Below are 20112 nucleotides of genomic sequence, written 5' to 3' on the forward strand. Positions count from 1 at the left end.
GATGATAGATAGATAGATAGATAGATAGATATAGATAGATGATAGATAGATAGATAGATAGATAGATAGATAGATAGATAGATATAGATAGATAGACTTCCCTTCTTCTCTTTCCATGGTTCATTTTGCACATCATAAATCCCTGTATATTTTACATAAACTAAACCATTCAGTATTCCATTATTACATCCATCAAAACTTATTTACACTGTTCAATTTATCTAAATGCTGCCAGCATTTTAAAGTGTACACAGTTTCCCCCCATAAATTCAATAAACATTTTCCAGTTTCTCCAAACACATGTTATTCTTGTTCTCTTATTCTATATGCTAAGTCTGCAAGCTGCACATATTCCATCAGCTTAAGTTGCCATTCTTCTTTAGTTGGGCCTCGCTCGTTTTCCATTTTGGGGCTAATAAAACACGGGCTGCAGTTGTGTCATACATATATAATCTTTTTTGACACCTGGGACTTTCCATCTGAATTATCCCCAACAAAAAGGACTCTGGGTTTTTTTGGGAAGTACTTTTAAATAATTTTTTTCAATTCATTATAGATTATTTCCCTATCATCTTTTACGCTTTTACAGGTCCACCACATGTGAAAGAATGTTCCCTCAACCTCACTGCATCTCCAGCACTTCTCTGATTCAGTCTTATACATCTTAGCAAGCCTACTCAGAGTTCAATAGCATCTGTAAATCATTTTCAAGTAGTTATCCTCACCTGCCCAAGCTTTATGTTCACTATCCAAGCCCCTGCGGTCTGGCTGAGGATGACTACTCAGAGGACAGGAATGCTAAGCAATAATTTCATAGAAAAGCTGTGTTGGGGAGGGTCGGATGCTGAAGCTCTGGGCTAGAAAAAAAGTCACTCTCTGGAATTTGATCCCATAAATGCTTTTCCTAATCTCCTAGTTAATAATATCGCTTTTTAAAAAGCCTCCCCAACACCATATGCCTTTCTACACCTAAATATTTATTTTTGATCATATGTAACAAATTTATAGATAACTAAAGGGTATCATGATGCCCTTTTTGCAATGCTCAAGGCTAGTAATACAAGCCGCATTCCACCGATTCAGCCCTGGATTATGCAAGACTGAAGACATCGGACCAGTATTTCCATGGTTGATTAAGAATGTGGTTCCTGTTCCTCTTCATAAGGAAATGGATTCAAAACTCCCCCCCCCACACTTTGCTTTTCCCCACCAAATTGAAAGAGAGGTTGATGCAAGCTACATTCCACTGATTTGGCCTTAAATTATGCAAAACTGAAGGCATCAGACCAGGATTTCCTTGCAGCATTCTGCTCATCTTGGTATTGCACCACCTCTGCCTGGGGTCTATATAACAGCCGCCCAGACTAGGTGAGACCATCAGAGAGGCACCTGGCTCAGCTGACAACCACACTGGTCCACCCAGAAGAACAGCATCGCAAGGTAAGAGCTTGTGGAAGTGATCTACGAGTCTTGGTGAAGGGATTTTTTCAAAGGCCGTGAGGGAGATGGTTGAAAGGTTTGTGAACAAGGAGTTGTGGTGAGGGTGGCTGGTGCCCACTAGAATTGATAGGGCCAAAGGCAGGGAGGCCAACAGTTGATGGAGCCACAGCCAATGGCAGGCAGAGCCGCTCACTGGTTGGTTGTAAATAGGAAAGCAGGAAAATGAGGATTAGCTGAGGGCAGGCTGAGGTTGGTGGGGCAGTTCCTATTTGCCCTAATGCAGTGATGGCCAAACTTGGCCCCCCAGCTGTTTGGGGACTACAACTCCCATCATCCCTAGCTAACAGGACCAGTGGTCAGGGATGATGGGAATTGTAGTCCCAAAACAGCTGGAGGGCCGAGTTTGGTTATCACTGCCCTAATGGATCAGACTCCACTAACTGGTGGAAAACAACAATGTATAATTCTGTCACTAAGCAGATAAGGGCTCATACATGCTTCCTTCTATGCTGTTTTTCTAGGCACAGAACTGGGCTTTCCAAGTCTGTGTCTGATCAGGGTTTTGTGTTGGTTTTTTTAATCCCAGAGCTTTCCCTGGGAAAACTCACATTTTACCATTTAATCAGAGCAAACAGCAATTGGCTTTTCCACAGACTGCCATTTGCTCCAATTCAGTGGTGAAACTTTGGTTTTCCCATGGAAAGCCCTGGGGGGGGGGGTGGAATAAAAAACCCTGCTCAGATACAGACTTGGAAAGCCTGAACCTTTGCCTAGAAAGCAAGGAGAAAGTGCAGATAAGCCCTAAGTTCACAAATCAGACAGAAAAAGAAGATCAGACAGAGAAGAAAATTGGCACAAAAGCTGAACAGAAAAGCTGCATGGACTCATTTGTGTGCAGATCGAAATTTGATTTCCAGTTAACAGGTAGACTGAATAACCACCAGGGGGTGTATATAGGGATGGGAGAGAAAATTGATTTAAAGGCAAATATATCAGATTCTCACTTTCTGAAAAAAATAGGCAAACTGAAACACAGCTCTCCTTTCGAAATTCAAACTTGTCTGAATTTTATGATACAGTTCTCCAACCAAATAGTGGTTCCAAAAATGAATTATATATGGGGAAATTGCTTGGAAAAATGTGTACATTACTCAAAACTGCATACAAAGTGGTGTTTCTTAACAGAAATTTGCACTAAAATGTAATGAATTTTCATGAGCATCTAAAAGAAAAAGATCACAAAATGTTCCTAACTGAAGCTGATGATGCTCCCTTTAAATCAATGTCAATATACCCTTTCATAACACTGGCAACTATTCAAAATTTCAGTTTCTCCCTTCTTCCCAGTTCTTTCCCAGTTTCTCCCTTCCGAGAACCTTCCTGGTTCTTGGAAGTTCAAATAAAAGAGAAATGCAATCCTTCCTTCCTCCTTCTCTCCCTCCCATTGTATGTATGGCAACCAATGAATGTAGCTTTGATTTTACCATGCTGTACATTCATCTCCCTCAAAGGTCAACCAGAAGATGGGACTCTTCACCTACTTCAGTCTTTGCCTTCTTGGAATCCTAATTTCCAGTCCTTTCCAGGAAGGTGAGCAATTTTATAAATGTCTGAGGCTTACCCAGAAATTGTTGTTGGGTTGAGCTGTAATTAAAGTGCATGTTATATTTTCAAAGGACAGTAGGCTATTTAGAACAGAGCAGAAGAGTGTTTTAAATTAGGCCATAATTCATTGATTTTAAAGTTATCTATCCTTTCTCAATGGAGTCTAAGGCCACAGATCCCCCATCCCTGGGGTAGCCAATACTGGTCTGCAATGGATACCAATGGCCTAATTCATTATAAGGCAGATTTCTATGTGCAGTTATTTGTGTCCTCTCCAGCAAACCCAGGAGGCATCCCTCCTTGTCCCAAAATGCCACCTGTGGGTTTCTTGAAAGGTTAAGAAGTCTGTTTGTTCATGAATAGACCTACATCTGGCTAGGGATGCCAGCTTCCTGTTTAGAAAGGAAGGCAGGGCTGCCTACTCCTGAGCAGACATAGCCACACATAAATGCCCTATTTTGCATAATAGGACAGGGCAGAAATGTTTTTAATAAATAAATAAATGACACATATGGTGTAGATGGAAGTAGGATTTCAGAGAGCACATTAAAGACATGTCTTCTCACTGCTCTGCCTTCTTGGGGCATCTCCCCCCCCCATCCTCTCTCCATACAGCTGAGGCCGACACCTGTGCCAGGGAGTGGCTGCAAAACCAGGGCAACTGTTATGCATATTTTGATAATAAATTGAGCTGGCAAGAGGCTGAGGTAAGAAGGGATTCTTGTTGTCAATGTGGGGAAACACAGGCCAGGAGACTAAATCTAGCCCATTTGATCGGGCCCTCAAGGATCTCTCTAGTCCACATCTCCTCCCCAGTCACACACCCTCTTCCCTGAGGGTTTTGCTGGACTGGAATGTGTCCTTGAACTCCAAGGTTGCTTCTTGGATGGGGGATAGAAGGGTGAGTGGAAACTAGCCTTTGGTACAAAGGCATCATTTACATTCATTATTCTGCCCACTTTTGCCTGTGGTCCTGCTCACCATTAACAACAGGTTGCCCCAGTGGTGGAGGAAGGGGGGTGGGGGCGTTCTGCCCCGGGTGCCGCCTCTGAGGGGGGGGTGACAAGAAGGCACCCCATGGGGGACTCGCCCCGCCGCCGTCGCATTGCTGCAGCCATGTACAGAGGATCCTCCGCTCACGGTTGCACCTTCCACCACCATGTGTACAGCAGCCGTGAGCAAAGGATCCCACCGTTGTACGTATGGCGCATACACATGTGCGGTACATACGGTGCACGCACATGTGGTTTGCCCCGACCCCCCACACCAGGTGCCAGTTCTCCTTCCTTCATCCCTGGGTTGCCCAGAAGGGAATGCGGTCCTCAGGCTGGAAGGGGTTCCCTACCTTATTATGGGTTTCTCATCAGATTTCCATCTGGCCAGCATCTCAGTCTCCACAGTTGTTCATGTTCTGGCGATATGTCTCCTTGGGCACCTAGAAGGCTAGGTAACAGTCAGAAGGGACAGCACCAATCTTGATGGTCGGATATGACCATTGGGGACAAAACTTCCCTGCTTCTTCTCCGTCCTCAGATTGAGTGCCAGAGCTATGGCCGTGGAGCCCACCTCGCCTCTGTCCTCACCAAAGCAGAGACTCTCTTGGTGGCCGAGCACATCTCTACTTACCAGCAAGAAATAAGCAACGTCTGGATTGGGCTCCACGATGTCCGTCAGGTGAGCTTCTCTCATGTGCTTCATTCCTGGCTATCATCAATACTGAGTAGTGACTATATAGCAATTCCATGCCATCCTTATCCCAATCATCTCCCAGAATCATACACACACCACTTTGTTATTTTCCATGAGAGTCCTTCTCTTCTTCTCTATCATGGCTGACATTAGCTCCCCACAGGCCAGCCTCTCCAAATCATCTCTGTGTTGGGCTCCTCACACTTCCTTTATCTCATGATCTGTTCTGTCTCCTTCCTGCAGACCAAGAAATAGAGTAGGGCTCCATTTCTGGTTATCAGAACTGAGCAGCGGCTCCTTAGCAATACCGTTCCACTCTTACCTCAACAATCTCCCAAATTTAATCCCACATGCTGTTTCTCCATTATTTTCTATGGGTGGCCTCCTCTACTGTCTGCGTCACAGCTGGTAACAGCTCCCCATTGGACAACCTTTCCAGTTCATTTTGCATTGGTGTCATTCCAATGGTATCTTTCTCTTTCTGGGCCCATCATTCCCTTCATCGCATGATCTGTTCTGTCTCGTTTCGGCAGACCAGGAGATGGAGGTGGGCTGACGAATCCACCTACAACTATAAGGCCTGGATGAAACACCAGCCAGACAACTACCGTAATGCTGAACACTGTGTGGAGCTGAGACTAAGCACAGGTAAGCAAAGCATTTGCACATTTTCCTGATGGAGAGTACCTCCTTTTGTCTTGTTCTCAATCTTCCAACATCCAGCTTCATTGGACGGCCCAGGTATTAAAGGCCTTAACATTTTGAGTCCTCCTTTAATGAGGCTGGATGTTGGAAGATCAAGGACAGACAAAAGGAGAGAACATGGTTCTTCTATGGAATTCACCCCCCAAAAAGGCAGTGATGGCCAGAAGCTTGAGTGACTTTAAAAGAAGATTAGGCAGATTTATGGAGGATGAGGCTATCAGTGATGACCACACTCACTGGAGCAAGAGGTAGTAATTTTTTGTTATGTCTTTTTGCATTTTAGGCTTTAAGGAGTGGAATGACGCTCCATGCAAGAAACTCAATGCCTACATCTGCAAGCATGAACTGTAAAGAAGACTGTGGTTCCCAAACTGTGCCTGTTCAGACGCTGGCTTGGTGGATTTCTCTCTGATCGCATTAACCCCTCTCCCATCCCTCAGAGTGAAAGACCATCTCTCCCATTCATCCCCTCTCTGAAGAGCAACCTCTTTGATCTCTCTCTATGCCATTTTTCTGTGCATGCAGCACATGGTGATCTTAATAAACTCTCTTTTATGCATATATTTTCTGGTGCGTTTCTGTCCTTCTCAGTTGACCTAACCTGCTCTGGGATGGTCAGATAGGAAGTGCATAGGAAGCTGGTTTATACTGAGTCTGACCCTTGGTCCATCTAGTTCAGCAATGCTCATACTGAATGATAGTAGCTCTCCAGGGTTATTCAGACAGGGCACAATCCTGGTTCTACATGAAGAGGCCAGGGATTGAACCTGGAACCTTCTGCATGCAGAAGAGGTGCTCTGCTACTGAGCTATGGCCCTTTTGCACATGGGCTTTCTTTTGCACATTATTATTATTATTATTAATGTTTAAGCATTTTACATCAAAAACATCAACATGCTTATTATTGTACAGCAAGGTACTCAACCCTCCTGCTGCGCCAACACCTACTCTTGGACTGGACAATTTGGGCTGGATGGGAAGGTGTGTGGTGTTATAGAATGACTGTTTTATTTTAAGTTATTATTATTATTTACCGAATTTATATACCGTCCTACACCCGGGAGTCTCAGGGCAGTTCACAGGACAAAATCAAAATATAAAACCACAAAATATATAAACAAAATAAAAACAACAGCCCAATAACCTGTCCCCCCCCCCAAACTGCCCCCCCCCACACATTTTAAAAGGGCATAGGGATCCTGGCATTTCTGCATTTACATGTTGACCCCTCCCCAGAACCAACCCTTAATATGAGTTGCTCTCATTGTCAATGGGGAGTCATAAACCCTTGCCAATCTGTTGCCAAACATGTGGAGATCTTGCTGTAACCCCCCTGCTAAAGAGATTTGAGATTGCCCAGAGAAAGACCTGTGGGAACTTAATTGTTTTCATACTAAGGGCCACTCATCTCAAACTCCCTAAGATTTGAGAGATTTGGGAAAGTCAGTTGTTGGTTGATCCCAATCCTTTCCTAATGATCCCTAATATGAAATGACACATTGAAGAGAAAGGGGACACACACACACACACAAACACACACACACACACACTAAAAAGTGCTTGAAAGATCTCCAGCAAAATTTTCCACTCTGAACTTAGCCGTTCAAGCAGAGATTTTACAAGGCAGTCCAGGCTTGATCTTACAGTGTGACAGTACCACTGCAGTGACAGCCATAGTAGGCAATTCTGAGCCACATAGACCAATGGTCTGACTTTCTGTAAGGCAGCTTCCTATGTAACACTCTCTGCAAGAGCAGATCAGGAAGCAGCTATCCATTGAGTTATCCCATAGGAATATCTGGGAAAGGCTGATCTATGCTAACTAACAAGTCTCCAACCTCTCAGCATTACTTTGATCCTGTGTACCTGAGATGCTGCTGACTGAACATTGGGACCTTGGGCATGCAAGGCCATTTCCAGAATGACTAGCTGTGTGATATTGGGATGGTCAAGCAGGTCTGACTACAGAATTTAACACCAGGGGCAATAGAAATCTTGTGACATCTGGCTGAAGGGGCAGTACATTGTCACAACACTCTTGTCTTCCCTGTACTGCAGCAGCTATTATATGCTCCTGGCAAGAACTTGATGAGACCACTGCGGTCAAAATGATGGACCTGGTAGTAAGGCAGTGGGAACTAAGGTTGCATCATAGCGTGAATGAGATGTTACGTGTGTGTGTGTGTGTGACTTCACATGTTTCTGCAGGTATACTTAAAGTTGGTCATATTGTGTATGTGAGATGCAGAGTGTGAGTTCCTGTATTCTGAGTAAGCAAGCTTTGTCTCACTAACTCTGAGCTATACAGCTGCAAATAAAATGTTTTAAATGTGTTGTGAAGTGCAATAGACAAATGTGACACTAGAAGGCAACAGTGAGCTATGCCAAAGTCAATGCCTTTTTTAAAACTGTTTTTTTTCCAAAAAGCATTTTCTCAGCATTTTTAATATGTGTGTAGACCCCACCTGAGATGAAATAAGTTATAACTGCTCTGTTTGGAGGAAATCTGTTCTCCAAGGTGTCTGCTAGTTGCTAGTTTGGGGCTTTCCCCTATTGTGTTTCTGTTTTGGGTCAACATCTGCCTTCTTGCAACTTCTAGAGTTGGGAAGTTTCATATTGTGTTCTGTGTTAGAAACAAGATTGAGGGTCACATAACCTGATACCTTAACAAGCAAGACCGATGCCTTGTTCCATCAAAATGAACCAAAGAAAAACCAGATCAAGTGTTCTCTCATTATAAACACCCATGAGAAACGGGTTGTTCACTTTAATGTCCTTGCACTGCCTGGAGCCAAGAGCATAAGCAACAGAGGTGATCTTAACAGTATTTCAGAGACCAGCCCTGGATAAGGGCTGAGAGTGACTAGATAGATGTCATCTTTTGAAGGAAGATCTTCTTGGCATAACAAAGGATGAACTGTAGAGGTGGTAACATTGCTGGATCATCTTCTGACTCCCTTGATTCCAAGGAGATGTGCTTTGATCCATCTAACCCAACCTTCCCTAGACTGACAGTCTCCCTTCTTCTAGAGTTCATGTTTGCAGATGTAGGCTTTATGTTTCTTGCAAACAGCATCAATCCATCTCTTGTACTCTGCAATGGAAAAAGAGAATCCAAGGTCCATTCTTATCCATTCTCCATTTCAAGCATTTTCAAAGTATCTCAAGGTACAGTTGTTGTTCTTTTTATTTGCATATATCTGTGTTTGTTATGGCACTAGGGATGGGCCAGGAATCTGTCAGCTATAGTCCCTGGATATTTGTGGGGGTCCTGCCTAATTCAGGGGGCAATTTCTGAAATTTACAACTTTCCATGAATCTATTTGTTTTGCTCTAACAAACTCATTTTGAAAATTCCCTGGCATGTTTTAGAAGATAACGACATGGTATAGTCTGATTAGCTCATGAGCAAATGAGGGTGAGGATTTGCCTGCCTTTTACCATAAAGTGCCATTAAAGCACAATATTAGAAACAGTTTAAAACAACTCACAATCACAGAAACAAGGTGGATCCTAAAAATATACATCTCATGTTTCAAAAGGCAGAGTAAAGAGCTATGTATTTACTATGTACTGCTTTGTGCTGGATCCAACCATCGGTCTAACCCAAAGCTGTGGCCCTCAGGATGTTGTTCTGCTCCAAATCCCATCAACCTCAGGATGGGCAATGGTCAGGGATGATGGAAGTTGTAGTCCAACACGATCAGGAAGGTTGCAAGTTCCCCACAGCTGATCCAAGCCAGCATTCTGAGTTGCATCCAGTTAAGTTCCACTCAGTGTAGATCTTTAGAACTTAATGGATCCAAGTGTATTTACCTGTTTGAATACCACACATATATGGGAGGACACCAGAGACTTGAATGTGTGTTTGGAGCTGAGGTGCATGCTTTGCAAGAGACCTCTACAAATGTGTGAGAGAGGGGGGGGGGAGAGGGAGCTGCTCTGAGCCCAGCTTCGGCTGGGGAGGGCGGGATATAAATAAAATACTATTATTATTATTAGGAGAGAGCTGAAAAATCATGCCCCCCCAAATATGCATTTTAAAACAGTTTGATATCAACTTTTGATCTCAAGATTGTGTCAGACCTTTCAGGACATATGGCAGCCAAAAGCTAATGGATGGATGGCGGCTAACGGATTGAGGTTGAATCTTGACAAGACAGAAGTACTATTTTGGGGGGATAGGGGGTGGGCGAGTGTGGAGGACTCTCTGCTACAACATAGTCCACAACAACTCATACATACAAACAAACCCACCACCATTGACAATTTAATTATCAAAATTAAACTCCTATCCCTTTACATAAAGAAAACAAACATAAAAATAAAAGACTTCCTTTATCCTGTAAATGGCCTCCTTATTTACTTCTTGTATACTGTTTCTTTTATATGTGATTATTACATTTTTTCCTAGTTATGACTTAAAAAAACACAAAGTCTCCTGTAGAAATTAATCGAGGTATATATTAAGTCCAGGTACCGTATTTTTCGCTCTATAACACGCACCCGACCATAACACGCACGTAGTTTTTAGAGGAGAAAAATCCGTAGGCATGCCACCCGTAGGCATTTCTTCCATAACACGCACAGACATTTCCCCTTACTTTCTAGGAGGAAAAAAAGTGAGTGTTATATATTTTGGGGCACTGTTCTCTGCATTTCCCCCATTCTTTTTGAAATTCTTGTCTGGGTTGTCCCCTTAGTTACTTTCTCTCGTCACTCTACAGAGTGGAAAATGGAGGTGGTCAGATGAGTCTACCTACAACTACAAAGCCTGGATGCCGGGAGCACCCAACAACTTGGGGAAGGACGAGTATTGTGTTGAGCTGAGGCATTCTGTGAGAGAGGAAGTTGTTCCTGGTGATGGCGCACCTGAGCAAATAGCAGTAGGAGCTCCCATGGGAAGTGCCCATGAAAGAAGATGCCATCCTGAAGAAAGAGTTCGCAGCGAACGTGCAGGTAAAAAAATTGATTTAGTACCATCCAGAATCGAAGACTTCCCTGTTCAGTTATATTAACTTCACATGTTGTTGTCAAGGGCCTATTCAATAGTCTTCAGTGACAGGGTACTTCTATCTGTGTATTTTACCAATTGAGCATTGCTTTCAATTATTTAGCTTTTTATATTTTGTGTCTTTTACTATGATTTGTAATTACAGATAGGTAACCGTGTTGGTCTGCCATAGTCAAAAATAAAAAAATTCCTTCCAGTAGCACCTTAAAGACCAACTAAGTTAGTTCTTGGTATGAGCTTTCGTGTGCATGCACACTTCTTCATTTGTAAGTTGTTTTGAGATGTTTGTACAAATGACTAAGAAACGTAAAGAATGACAATAACATTAAAGCATCATTATTACTTCTTGTTTCAGTTTATATCCCACCCTGCTTCCCCAAGGAGCCCAGGGTGGCAAACACATCAATAATATTTCTAAGTATTATAAAAAGAGTTTAAAACCTTCTAAAACAGTTTTTAAAAAGTCCCTTAACCAGTGATTCTACATTTGAAAGGAACAGTACCCTTCTGTCACCAAACGCCTGGGTAAACAGGGGTGTTTTAAAATTCCTTCTGAAAGTCAGTAATAAGGGAGACAGATGCACCCCGCTTTGCCATAGGCTGATGCCAGCGGGGTGACTTTAATAGAGGACAAGTTCATGAAGGATGAAGCTGTCAGTGGCTACTAGCCACAATGGCTGTACTCTTCCTCCATGGCTAGGGAAGCAGTATGCTTTTCAATAGGGACGCAGGTGGCGCTGTGGTCTAAACCACTGAGACTCTTGGGCTTGCTGATCGGAAGGCTGGCGGTTCAAATCCCCATGACAGAGTGAGCTGCCACTGCTCTGCCCCAGCTTCTGTCAACCTAGCAGTTCAAAAGCACACCAGTGCAAGTAGATACAGTGGGAAGGTAAACAGCATTTCCGTGCGCTCTGGTTTCCGTCACAGTGTTCCATTGTGCCAGAAGCGGTTTAGTCATGCTGGCCACATGACCCAGAAAGCCATCTGCGGACAAACGCCAACTCCCTTTGCCTGAAAGTGAAATGAGCGCCACAACCCCATAGTCACCTTTGACTGGACTTAACCATCCAGGGGTCCTTTACCCTTACCTTTTACCTATGCTTTTCAATATCAGTTGCTGTAACATGCAGGAGGGGAGAGCTGCTGTTGTGTTCCTGCTTTTGGGTAACTAGTCATTGACACCATATTAGTATCTTAGTAGTGTATTTGTACAAGATCATCCACACAAGGGGGAGGAATATGTCAACTGTTGGACTTTCTTTTGCTCTTAGAATTCACCAAGTGGAATGATGCAAAGTGCCACAAACTGAACTCCTACATCTGCAAACATGAACTGTAGCAAGGGCCTGGATTCAACTGTGCTTGGGAGATACTTGGGATGCAAAGGAAGGGGACTCCCCAGTGGATCTTCTCTGATCTCCAGGACATCTTGGGGGCTTTCTTTTATTAAAGGACCAGGCCTCCCGAGACAACGGACACAGATCATGCTTAACCCAAGGCCATTGTCCCATAACAGAAAAGTCATACTTTATGTTATATAAAGAGCTTTCCTTGCTGTCTCCAGAGAACCCTGGGAATTGTAGTTCTGTGAGAAGGACTGGCAAAAACTCCCAAATTTCCCCCAAACTACAATTCCCAAGAATCTTTGAGGGGGGAACCATAGCCATGAAACACAGCTCTTATAAGGGCATAGTATGGATGTACCCTTTGAAATCAAACTTTGTTATCCATACAGTATATTTGCTTTGCATGTGCTTCAATAGCTGCATGTGTAGAAGATAAATGCTAATAAAACTTTCCTTAAGATGTAAGTGTGAATTTATTTGTGGCGGGGTCATATTTCATTGCAATGGTGACAGGGTTCACTATTTGCCTTGTTAATCATTTGTGCATTTGAATAACATCTACACCATCTTTTCTGTCCAAAAAGAGACATTTAAGATTGCTTACACCTTTGGTGAAGTGCAAAAGAATACAAGTCAATGAAATGACAGGATCGTTTTTTGAAAAAGAATTGAAATGAGTGGGTCCTGCAACAGAATGTTTCATGAAGAGTGCTTTGGTTAAGGTTTTCCGGCAGCCAGTTAGCCAGGCATGGCCTCATCCAGGAGACTCCATTGCATTTGCTTCCCCCCTGGTTTTCCATTTCACCACATTAATTAGCATTTTGTGACCACTGAGCAGCATCAGTTCTCCACACCTTGAGTCAAAGTCGTTTAGGGCTTTAAAGATTAAAAACAGCACTTTAAATTGGGCTCAGAAATGCGGTGGCAACCAAGGGCACAGTAATGGCTGCAAAAGCCCCCACCTCCCCACAAAAAACTAATGTGGGAACCTCGACTTGGGCCTGGAAATGAACTGGCAACAGGTTCTGGAAGCTTGTCAGCTTGGCTAGTGAAACAATGACCTTGGCTTGCTCTGGTGCATATCTGAAATCAGCAGGTGTAGGCAAACATTGCCCTCTGTTCATTTTACCACCACACCCCTTTCTTATCGGTGTTACATTCTCCCCCCCTTTTTTTTTACAGAGCCATGTTGCATAATTGTTGGTTAAATTTCAAACATTTCAGATTCTCTGGTAAACTCCTATTGGGGAAGTGGCTTGAAGTTCATTTCTTCTTTTCCCTGTCCCCTGCCCCTTTTAAGCTTTGGACAGCAGCAGCTTGAAGGACAGACTCGCCTCTTCGAAAAGTCGTACACATAATTCAAGACCGGATTGAACTTGGGTAAGTTGTGTATATTCTGTTGGTGCAACCCAGTCCAGATGAGCAGGATGCAATAATTCATTCATTCATTCATTCATTCATTCATTCATTCATTCATTCATTCGCATTTGGGGTTCTGGTTCCTCTAAGCAGCTGATTTGCACCCAGAGGAGTCTGAAATGCGATCCTTCACAAATAAGGAAGCACAGCCCTTGAGGAAATGGGGGCTTCTTCCCCATCTCTTTGGTAGGCAGAGGTGAAGGGTTCTAACTAAGCATTCTGTTGCTTTCTAAGAATGCTAACTAAGCATTCTGTTGCTTTCTCTCAATGGCTATTCTCTCAATAAAGCTCATTCTATCAAATGCAAAATGTGCCTACATTTTGTTCCTACGTTCTGCCTATGAAGAGCTCTGAAACTCTTTACGAGTGAAAGCAGGAAATCAGAGAAACTTGTTCTTTTCAGAGAGAATTAGGCAAATCTTTAACAAACTCCTGCATAACAAAACACTTTCTTTCCACAAGAACCGGAATATACAAAATGATGAACATAATAGACATGTTCTGTGAACAGATATTCTTTTTTGTTTTGTTTTTTTGTTTTTGTAAAACATAGCTTGGGTTGGGGGGTGCTTTTCATCAGGAAAGTTGCTCATGTTCCTTTTGGGAGTAAAGCGACAAGGCTTGCAATATGCTACCTGAACCAATTAGGGGGTGATGGATAATAATAATAATAATAATAATAATAATAATAATAATAATAATAATAATTTATTATTTATACCCTGCCCATTTGGCTGGGCTTCCCCAGCCACTCTGGGCGGCTTTCAAAAAAATATTAAAATACTGTAAAATACATCAAACATTAAAAGCTTCCCTAAACAGGGCTGCCTTCAGATGTCTTCTAAAAGTCTGGTAGTTGTTGTTCTCTTTGACATCTGGCGGGAGGGTGTTCCACAGGGAGGGCACACTACCGAGAAGGCTCTCTGCCTGGTTCCATCTAACTTGGCTTCTCGTAGTGAGGGAACCGCCAGAAGGCCCTCAGTGCTGGACCTCAGTGTCTGGGTAGAACGATGGGGGTGGAGACGCTCCTTCAGATATACTGGACCGAGGCCGTTTAGGACTTTAAAGGTCAGCACCAACACTTTGAATTGTGCTTGGAAACTGGGAGCCAATGTAGGTCTTTCAAGACCGGTGTTATATGGTCTTGGCGGCCACTCTCAGTCACCAGTCTAGCTGCCGCATTCTGGATTAGTTGTAGTTTCCGGGTCACCTTCAAAGGTAGCCCCACGTAGAGCGCATTGCAGGAGTCCAAGCGGGAGATAACCAGAGCATGCACCACTCTTGCAAGGCAGTCCGCAGGCAGATAGGGTCTCAGCCTACGTACCAGATGGAGCTGGTAAACAGCTGCCCTGGACACAGATTTGATCTGTGCCTCCACGGACAGCTGTGAGTCCAAAATGACTCCCAGGCTGTGCACCTGGTCCTTCAGGGGCACAGTTACCCCATTCAGGACCAGGGAATCCTCCACACCTGCTTGCCTCCTGTCCCCCAGGACAGAAAGAAAGGCAACCCATTCTTCCCTCTCTTTTGGTAACTACTGGTTGGTAAAGTACATTACTTCCTCTCTGGCCTTCCTTCTTTTCTTCTTTCCTGCTTCATGTTAGTCCAAATATGACTTAGCATGTGCTGAGATAAGCCCTTGGTCCACCTAGCTCACCATTATGTTCGCTGATGTGGGGAATTTGCCTCCCTATAATGTCCTCAAAATCACATAGTTTTGGACCACTTAAATGTCCCCCCCCCAGGTCTCTCTCACTCAAAATTACCATCTTCCTAGACAGGCAAACATTTGTAGAACTGTAAGTTTCTGATGTTTGGAAATCTAATACAGTGGTACCTCGGGTTAAGTACTTAATTCGTTCCAGAGGTCCATTCTTAACCTGAAACTGTTCTTAACCTGAAGCACCACTTTAGCTAATGGGGCCTTCTGCTGCCGCTGTGCCGCCGGAGCACGATTTCTGTTCTCATGCTGAAGCCAAGTTCTTAACCCGAGGTACTATTTCTGGGTTAGCGTGAGGCATCTGATGAAGATCTGCATTTTAAAATGAGCTTAAAAAATATATTTGTAAATGTTTGTATCTCTCATGCCAGGCAGCTGGGTGCTTTGGCAGATGTTTATCTTCCTAAACAGGGCCCCTCTGATTTGTATTCGCATTAGCAGGAGACGAGTGCCTCAGGGTTGTAAAAGGAAATTACAGGCTAGGAGCAAAAGGTCACACTGACCATACAAATTACAGAATACAATCAAGCTGCAAAGACACAATTAAGAGTTGGTAAATAGTAAGAATTATTGTGCCTCCCATTAAAACTTGAGCCACATTTTCATAAGGTTAAAAGGGCAAATAGAAACAGCAGCTGGACTAGGGAAAGAGGCTTCTCTCTGAAGCTGCTTTGAAGCTTCAGAGAACTTAGTAAAAGCTAAGTTCTCTAAGTTCTCTAAGTTCCTTTTCTTTTAAAAATCTATATATGTTATGTATGAAATATATTGGCTTAAATGTAATTATGCAAAGGATTTAGAAAGTAAGAAATGTTAGATTCTTATGTTAGATTCTTATTTCATTGATGGTGTGTGAGAAGGTGAACCCAAGATCTCTGTTTAAGATAAAATTAGAACAATTAGCCATCTGTTTTGCAGTGAATAGGGCAAGAGGGCAAAAGGTGAAATGTTAATTAAGGTGCCTGGTTGAGGTAACTGTAAGATATATGGCTACTTGTTTGCCATTTATAGATAGAAGGAAATATAGCTCTTTGTCTCCCATAAAAGGTAATAGGAAATGGGTGTATCTTTTATGATTGGTTCTAGCAAACAGCCAATAGGAATTTCAACCAGGCTGATTGGACAGAGGCAGCTAAAGGAGGAGCAAGGGGGCTGGGCTGAGGGAATATAAGTGCTGGCCATCAGGGCTGGAAGGGCAGAGCTTTGGTAACCATATACCACTGTGTCTCTCATTTATTTGTCTGACAAATAAATTATTATTTTAATTTCTCTATTGCTGCGCTGAATATTTCATTCCAGCTAAGCGTTAACCACAAGCAGGGTGCTACAAGGGGAGTCTGTAACCTGAAGCGTCTGTAACCTGAAGTGTATGTAACCCGAGGTACCACTGTATTTGATACCAGAGACTGTTGGGTCTGCAATGAAGTTTGATATTTGGTCCCTGGGATTTTATGCAGCTGAAGAAATGATACCAGCTGAATAACTGATATGCAGGATATAAACAAATATACTAATCATAATCATACTCATTATTTTTGCCAGGTTTGAATGCATCCTTTGATAATGCCTCTTGCATACTCTGTCCTGCTTTGAGCTGGACACCCCGGTATTACAGAAGCCACCCTGGCTTCTGATTGGCTCCTGGGATGTCCCATTTTGGCTTCTGTGAGAGTGTGGCCCTGAAAGACATGTATTTGCAGGAGTACAGGCCTGAAAAACACGCACCATCATTTCCATCTGCAGCATGTTGGAGGGTATTCTTCTACTTGTCTGGATGCAACACAGAATGGAGAGTGCATGAATCCGTGCAGAAGATATCCTGGTAAAATTTGCTGCTTGATACACTTTGACCTCTGGCCCTGTTCGCCTTTGGCATGTGGCCCTCAGAAGGTAGCCCAGAAAGGAGTGTGGCTCTTGGCTTGAAAAAGATTCTTCATAAGTTGCTGCAGCAGGATGCATTGTGTGTGTGTGTGTGTGTGTGTGTGTGTGTGTGTGTGTGTACGTGTACTATAAAACATTTGGCAATCACAACAGTCAACCAGCCCCCAGATTTCCTGAAAGAAAGAAGGGGGGAAACATAATGGTGGGACATAGGTGATTACAAAGGTTTATTTAACAGGTGGAGGGGTGGACGCAAGATGATGATTATGATAGTTATGCAGTTTAAGGTAGGTTCTTAAGCAACAAAGGAGGAGAGGATGGAGTCCAACATTTGACTCATCCACATAGTTGAGTCTCTGAGTTTCTGTTGCTGGGGATGGGATGCAGCTGTTTGTCTCAGGTCTTGCCAACACTTCCAATTGTGCCATGCTTAGAAAGCAGAGGTCCGAGTGGTTTTCCACTTGACCCACTCCTATCCAAGGGAGAGCTCGTTCTTTAGTGATACATCACAATACATGGAAATTAAAGTGTGGCTAAGCCCTCAGTCTCCTTAAAGCCCTGGCTGTGGATCTGAATGAAGGCTGCTCTGTGAACACAGTTGGTGCCAGTGCCTGGTGCAGATCTTAAGAACCCCAGATCCCCATCATTAGCAGGGTTATCTGAAGATTTGTAAGATGAAATTGCTACCTGTTCAGGTTGAGTAATATAATATTTTAGGTAATGCTGTAACAAGGATAGGAAATGAAGCAAAATGTAAAGATGTAAAGTTTAATTTTGGAAACCATCAGATTGGATGGAGCGAAGTCGTTAGGCTCAGTTGAGCCAAAGAGATAAAAAAGAGGCTACAATGTTACATAATGTGATTATATGTAAAACCAATAAATTCATTTATATACAGTGGTACCTTGGGTTAAGTACGGTACTTAATTACTTCCGGAGGTCTGTTCTTAACCTGAAACTGTTCTTAACCTGAAGACCACTTTAGCTAATGGGGCCTCCTGCTGCCGCTGCACCGCCAGAGCACGATTTCTGTTCTCACCCTGAAGCAAAATTTGTAACCCGAGGTACTATTTCTGGGTTAGCGGAGTCTGTAACCTGAAGCGTATGTAACCTGAAGCATATGTAACCCGAGGTACCACTGTGTATTAAAAAATAAGAATCCCAGACTCCTGGCAGGGCCCATTGACTAATTCCTGCCCTGAGGTCCCCCTTGCTTAAATATATTTTGTCATTTATCCATATGAATAAAGTCAATTGGGGCAGAACCTCCCATTAATGCCAATCATATTTAACTTTGTTTCAATAGAGGCTTCCCACAAATGCTCCATATTCTACCACCACATTTCCTATAAGGAAATGTCCTATATAGGTGTATTTCCTGTAAGGTGTATAAGATGCCTTAAGAAATAGGCATCTCCTTAATGTTTTCCCCTTTTCTTCCTCTTCTTTTTCCTCCCAGAAACTTCTTAGACGCCGCCATGCTGGTCTCTAGCTGCCTGCTGGTTCGTCTGGCCATCCTTCTCAGCGTCCTCCTGGTGCAGTCCTGCGAAGGGCAGTCTTGGGAAGCTTTTCAAAACAAGCACATTGATTATCCCCAGACCCGAGCCTCCAACCCCAGTGCCTACTGCAACCTCATGATGCTGAAGAGGAATGTGAACCCAAGTAGATGCAAACCGAGGAATACTTTCATCAACCATGACAAGGTGTCTGTACTACAGGTCTGCGGCAATGGTGGGACGCGTTGGCAAGGTAAATTCTATAACAGCAAGGAGAACTTCCCCATGATTGACTGCAGATACACCGATGGTAAACCTCCTAAGGACTGCAAATACAAAGGCACAGAGACCTCCAAACGCGTTCGTGTGGCCTGCAAAAACAAGAAGCCCGTTCACCTGGAGAAGGTGCTGTGATAGGCAGAAAACCACACAAGCCACACTCTGCCCATTGAAGCCAGAATGCTTCATTGGCCATTTCTCCCTGCAACGCAACCACATCATTGAATTTCCCCAGTTTAACAGTCATTTGCCCTTTTCAGGTGACCCTGGGAGCTGTGGCTCTAAGGACAATGACGCCAGGCTTCTAACTACGCATTCTGTTGCTTTCTCTCAATGGCTATTCTCTCAATAAAGCTCATTCTGTCAAAAGCAAAATGTGTGTCTCTGTGCCTACATTCTGCCTATGAAGAGCTCAGAAGCACTTTACGAGTGAAAGCAGGACATCAGAGAAGCTTGTTCTTTTCAGAGTGAATTAGGCAAATCTTTAACGAACTCCTGCATAACAAAACACTTTTTTCCCACAAGAACTGGAATATTCAAAATTATGAACATAATCGACTCTGTCTGTGACCAGATATTCTTTTTTGTTTTGTTTTTTGTTTTGTAAAACACAGCTTGGGGTTGGGGGTTGGGGGGTGGTTTTCATCAGGAAACTGGCAATATGCTACCTGAACCAATTGGGAGTGATGGCTAGAAAGGCAACCCATTCTTCCCTATCTTTTGGTAACTGCTGGTTGGTAAAGTACATTACAGTGGTACCTCGGGTTACATACGCTTCAGGTTACAGACTCCGCTAACCCAGAAATAATACCTCGGGTTAAGAACTTTGCTTCAGGATGAGAACAGAAATCGTGCTCTGGCGGCACGGTGGCAGTGGGAGGCCCCATTAGTTAAAGTGGTGCTTCAGGTTAAGAACAGTTTCAGGTTAAGAACGTACCTCCGGAATGAATTAAGTACTTAACCCGAGGTACCACTGTACTTCCTCTCCGGCCTTCCTTCTTTTCTTCTTTCCTGCTTCATGTTAGTCCAAATATGACTTAGCATGTGCTGAGATAAGCCGTCGGTCTACCTAACTCACCATGATCTTCGCTGATGTGGGGAATTTGCCTCCCTATAAGGTCCTCAAAATCACATAGTTTTGGACCACTTAGAGCTGGCCAGGCCAATACTCTGGACATTTTGTGGAGAGGATTTCCTAAGGACACATGGCAAAGGAAGGAGATCAGTGCAGAAGTGGCAAATTGGGGGTGGGGAGACCTCAGCATCAGGGAGGTAATAATCCCTCTCTTATCTGTCACTTGGGAATGTCCAAACCCATGACTCCTCCCTAGAGTAGGAGAAGATGTGGCACTTATATATTGCCCGCTCAAATATCTTCGTATCTTGTACATTCTGGGTGTTAACTTCTTATATGAAGAAATTCAGCCTCAAAACTGGAGGTGGGGAACCTCAGGACTGGGAGCCAAATGCAGCCCCCCAGGTGTCACACACTTAAAATCGCCATCTTCCTTGCCAGGCCAA

At 43.5% G+C, this 20112-nt stretch overlaps 3 protein-coding genes across 3 annotated transcripts in view; 2 read left to right on the forward strand and 1 right to left on the reverse strand.

Moving 5' to 3' along the window:
* OSGEP (O-sialoglycoprotein endopeptidase) overlaps positions 1-20112 on the reverse strand; it is a 244986-nt gene that overhangs the window by 169775 nt on the left and 55099 nt on the right. The gene's annotated exons all lie outside the window — the stretch shown is intronic.
* On the forward strand, positions 1375-5912 carry LOC310691198 (C-type lectin BfL-2-like). Its single transcript, XM_083470865.1, has 6 exons — positions 1375-1440; positions 2952-3030; positions 3661-3752; positions 4579-4719; positions 5268-5382; positions 5723-5912. The coding sequence occupies exons 2-6, from the start codon at positions 2964-2966 to the stop codon at positions 5788-5790; spliced, it is 483 nt and encodes a 160-aa protein (XP_083326991.1). The 5' UTR covers positions 1375-1440; positions 2952-2963; the 3' UTR covers positions 5791-5912.
* LOC310691738 (ribonuclease pancreatic-like) lies at positions 13050-18966 on the forward strand. The gene is made up of 2 exons (XM_083471694.1): positions 13050-13179; positions 18276-18966. The coding sequence occupies exon 2, from the start codon at positions 18295-18297 to the stop codon at positions 18724-18726; it is 432 nt and encodes a 143-aa protein (XP_083327820.1). The 5' UTR covers positions 13050-13179; positions 18276-18294; the 3' UTR covers positions 18727-18966.

This window comes from Podarcis liolepis (assembly GCF_965112155.1).
Source record: "Podarcis liolepis genome assembly, chromosome: 13".
NCBI classification, from domain to species: Eukaryota; Metazoa; Chordata; class Lepidosauria; order Squamata; family Lacertidae; genus Podarcis; species Podarcis liolepis.

Coding starts and splice junctions, on each gene's coding strand:
- LOC310691198 (XM_083470865.1), top strand. CDS start 2,964: ATGGGACTCTTCACCTACTTCAGTCTTTGCCTTCTTGGAATCCTAATT. Junction 3,031..3,660: donor TTCCAGTCCTTTCCAGGAAG/GTGAGCAATTTT, acceptor CTCTCCATACAG/CTGAGGCCGACACCTGTGCC. Junction 4,720..5,267: donor GGCTCCACGATGTCCGTCAG/GTGAGCTTCTCT, acceptor TCGTTTCGGCAG/ACCAGGAGATGGAGGTGGGC.
- LOC310691738 (XM_083471694.1), top strand. CDS start 18,295: ATGCTGGTCTCTAGCTGCCTGCTGGTTCGTCTGGCCATCCTTCTCAGC.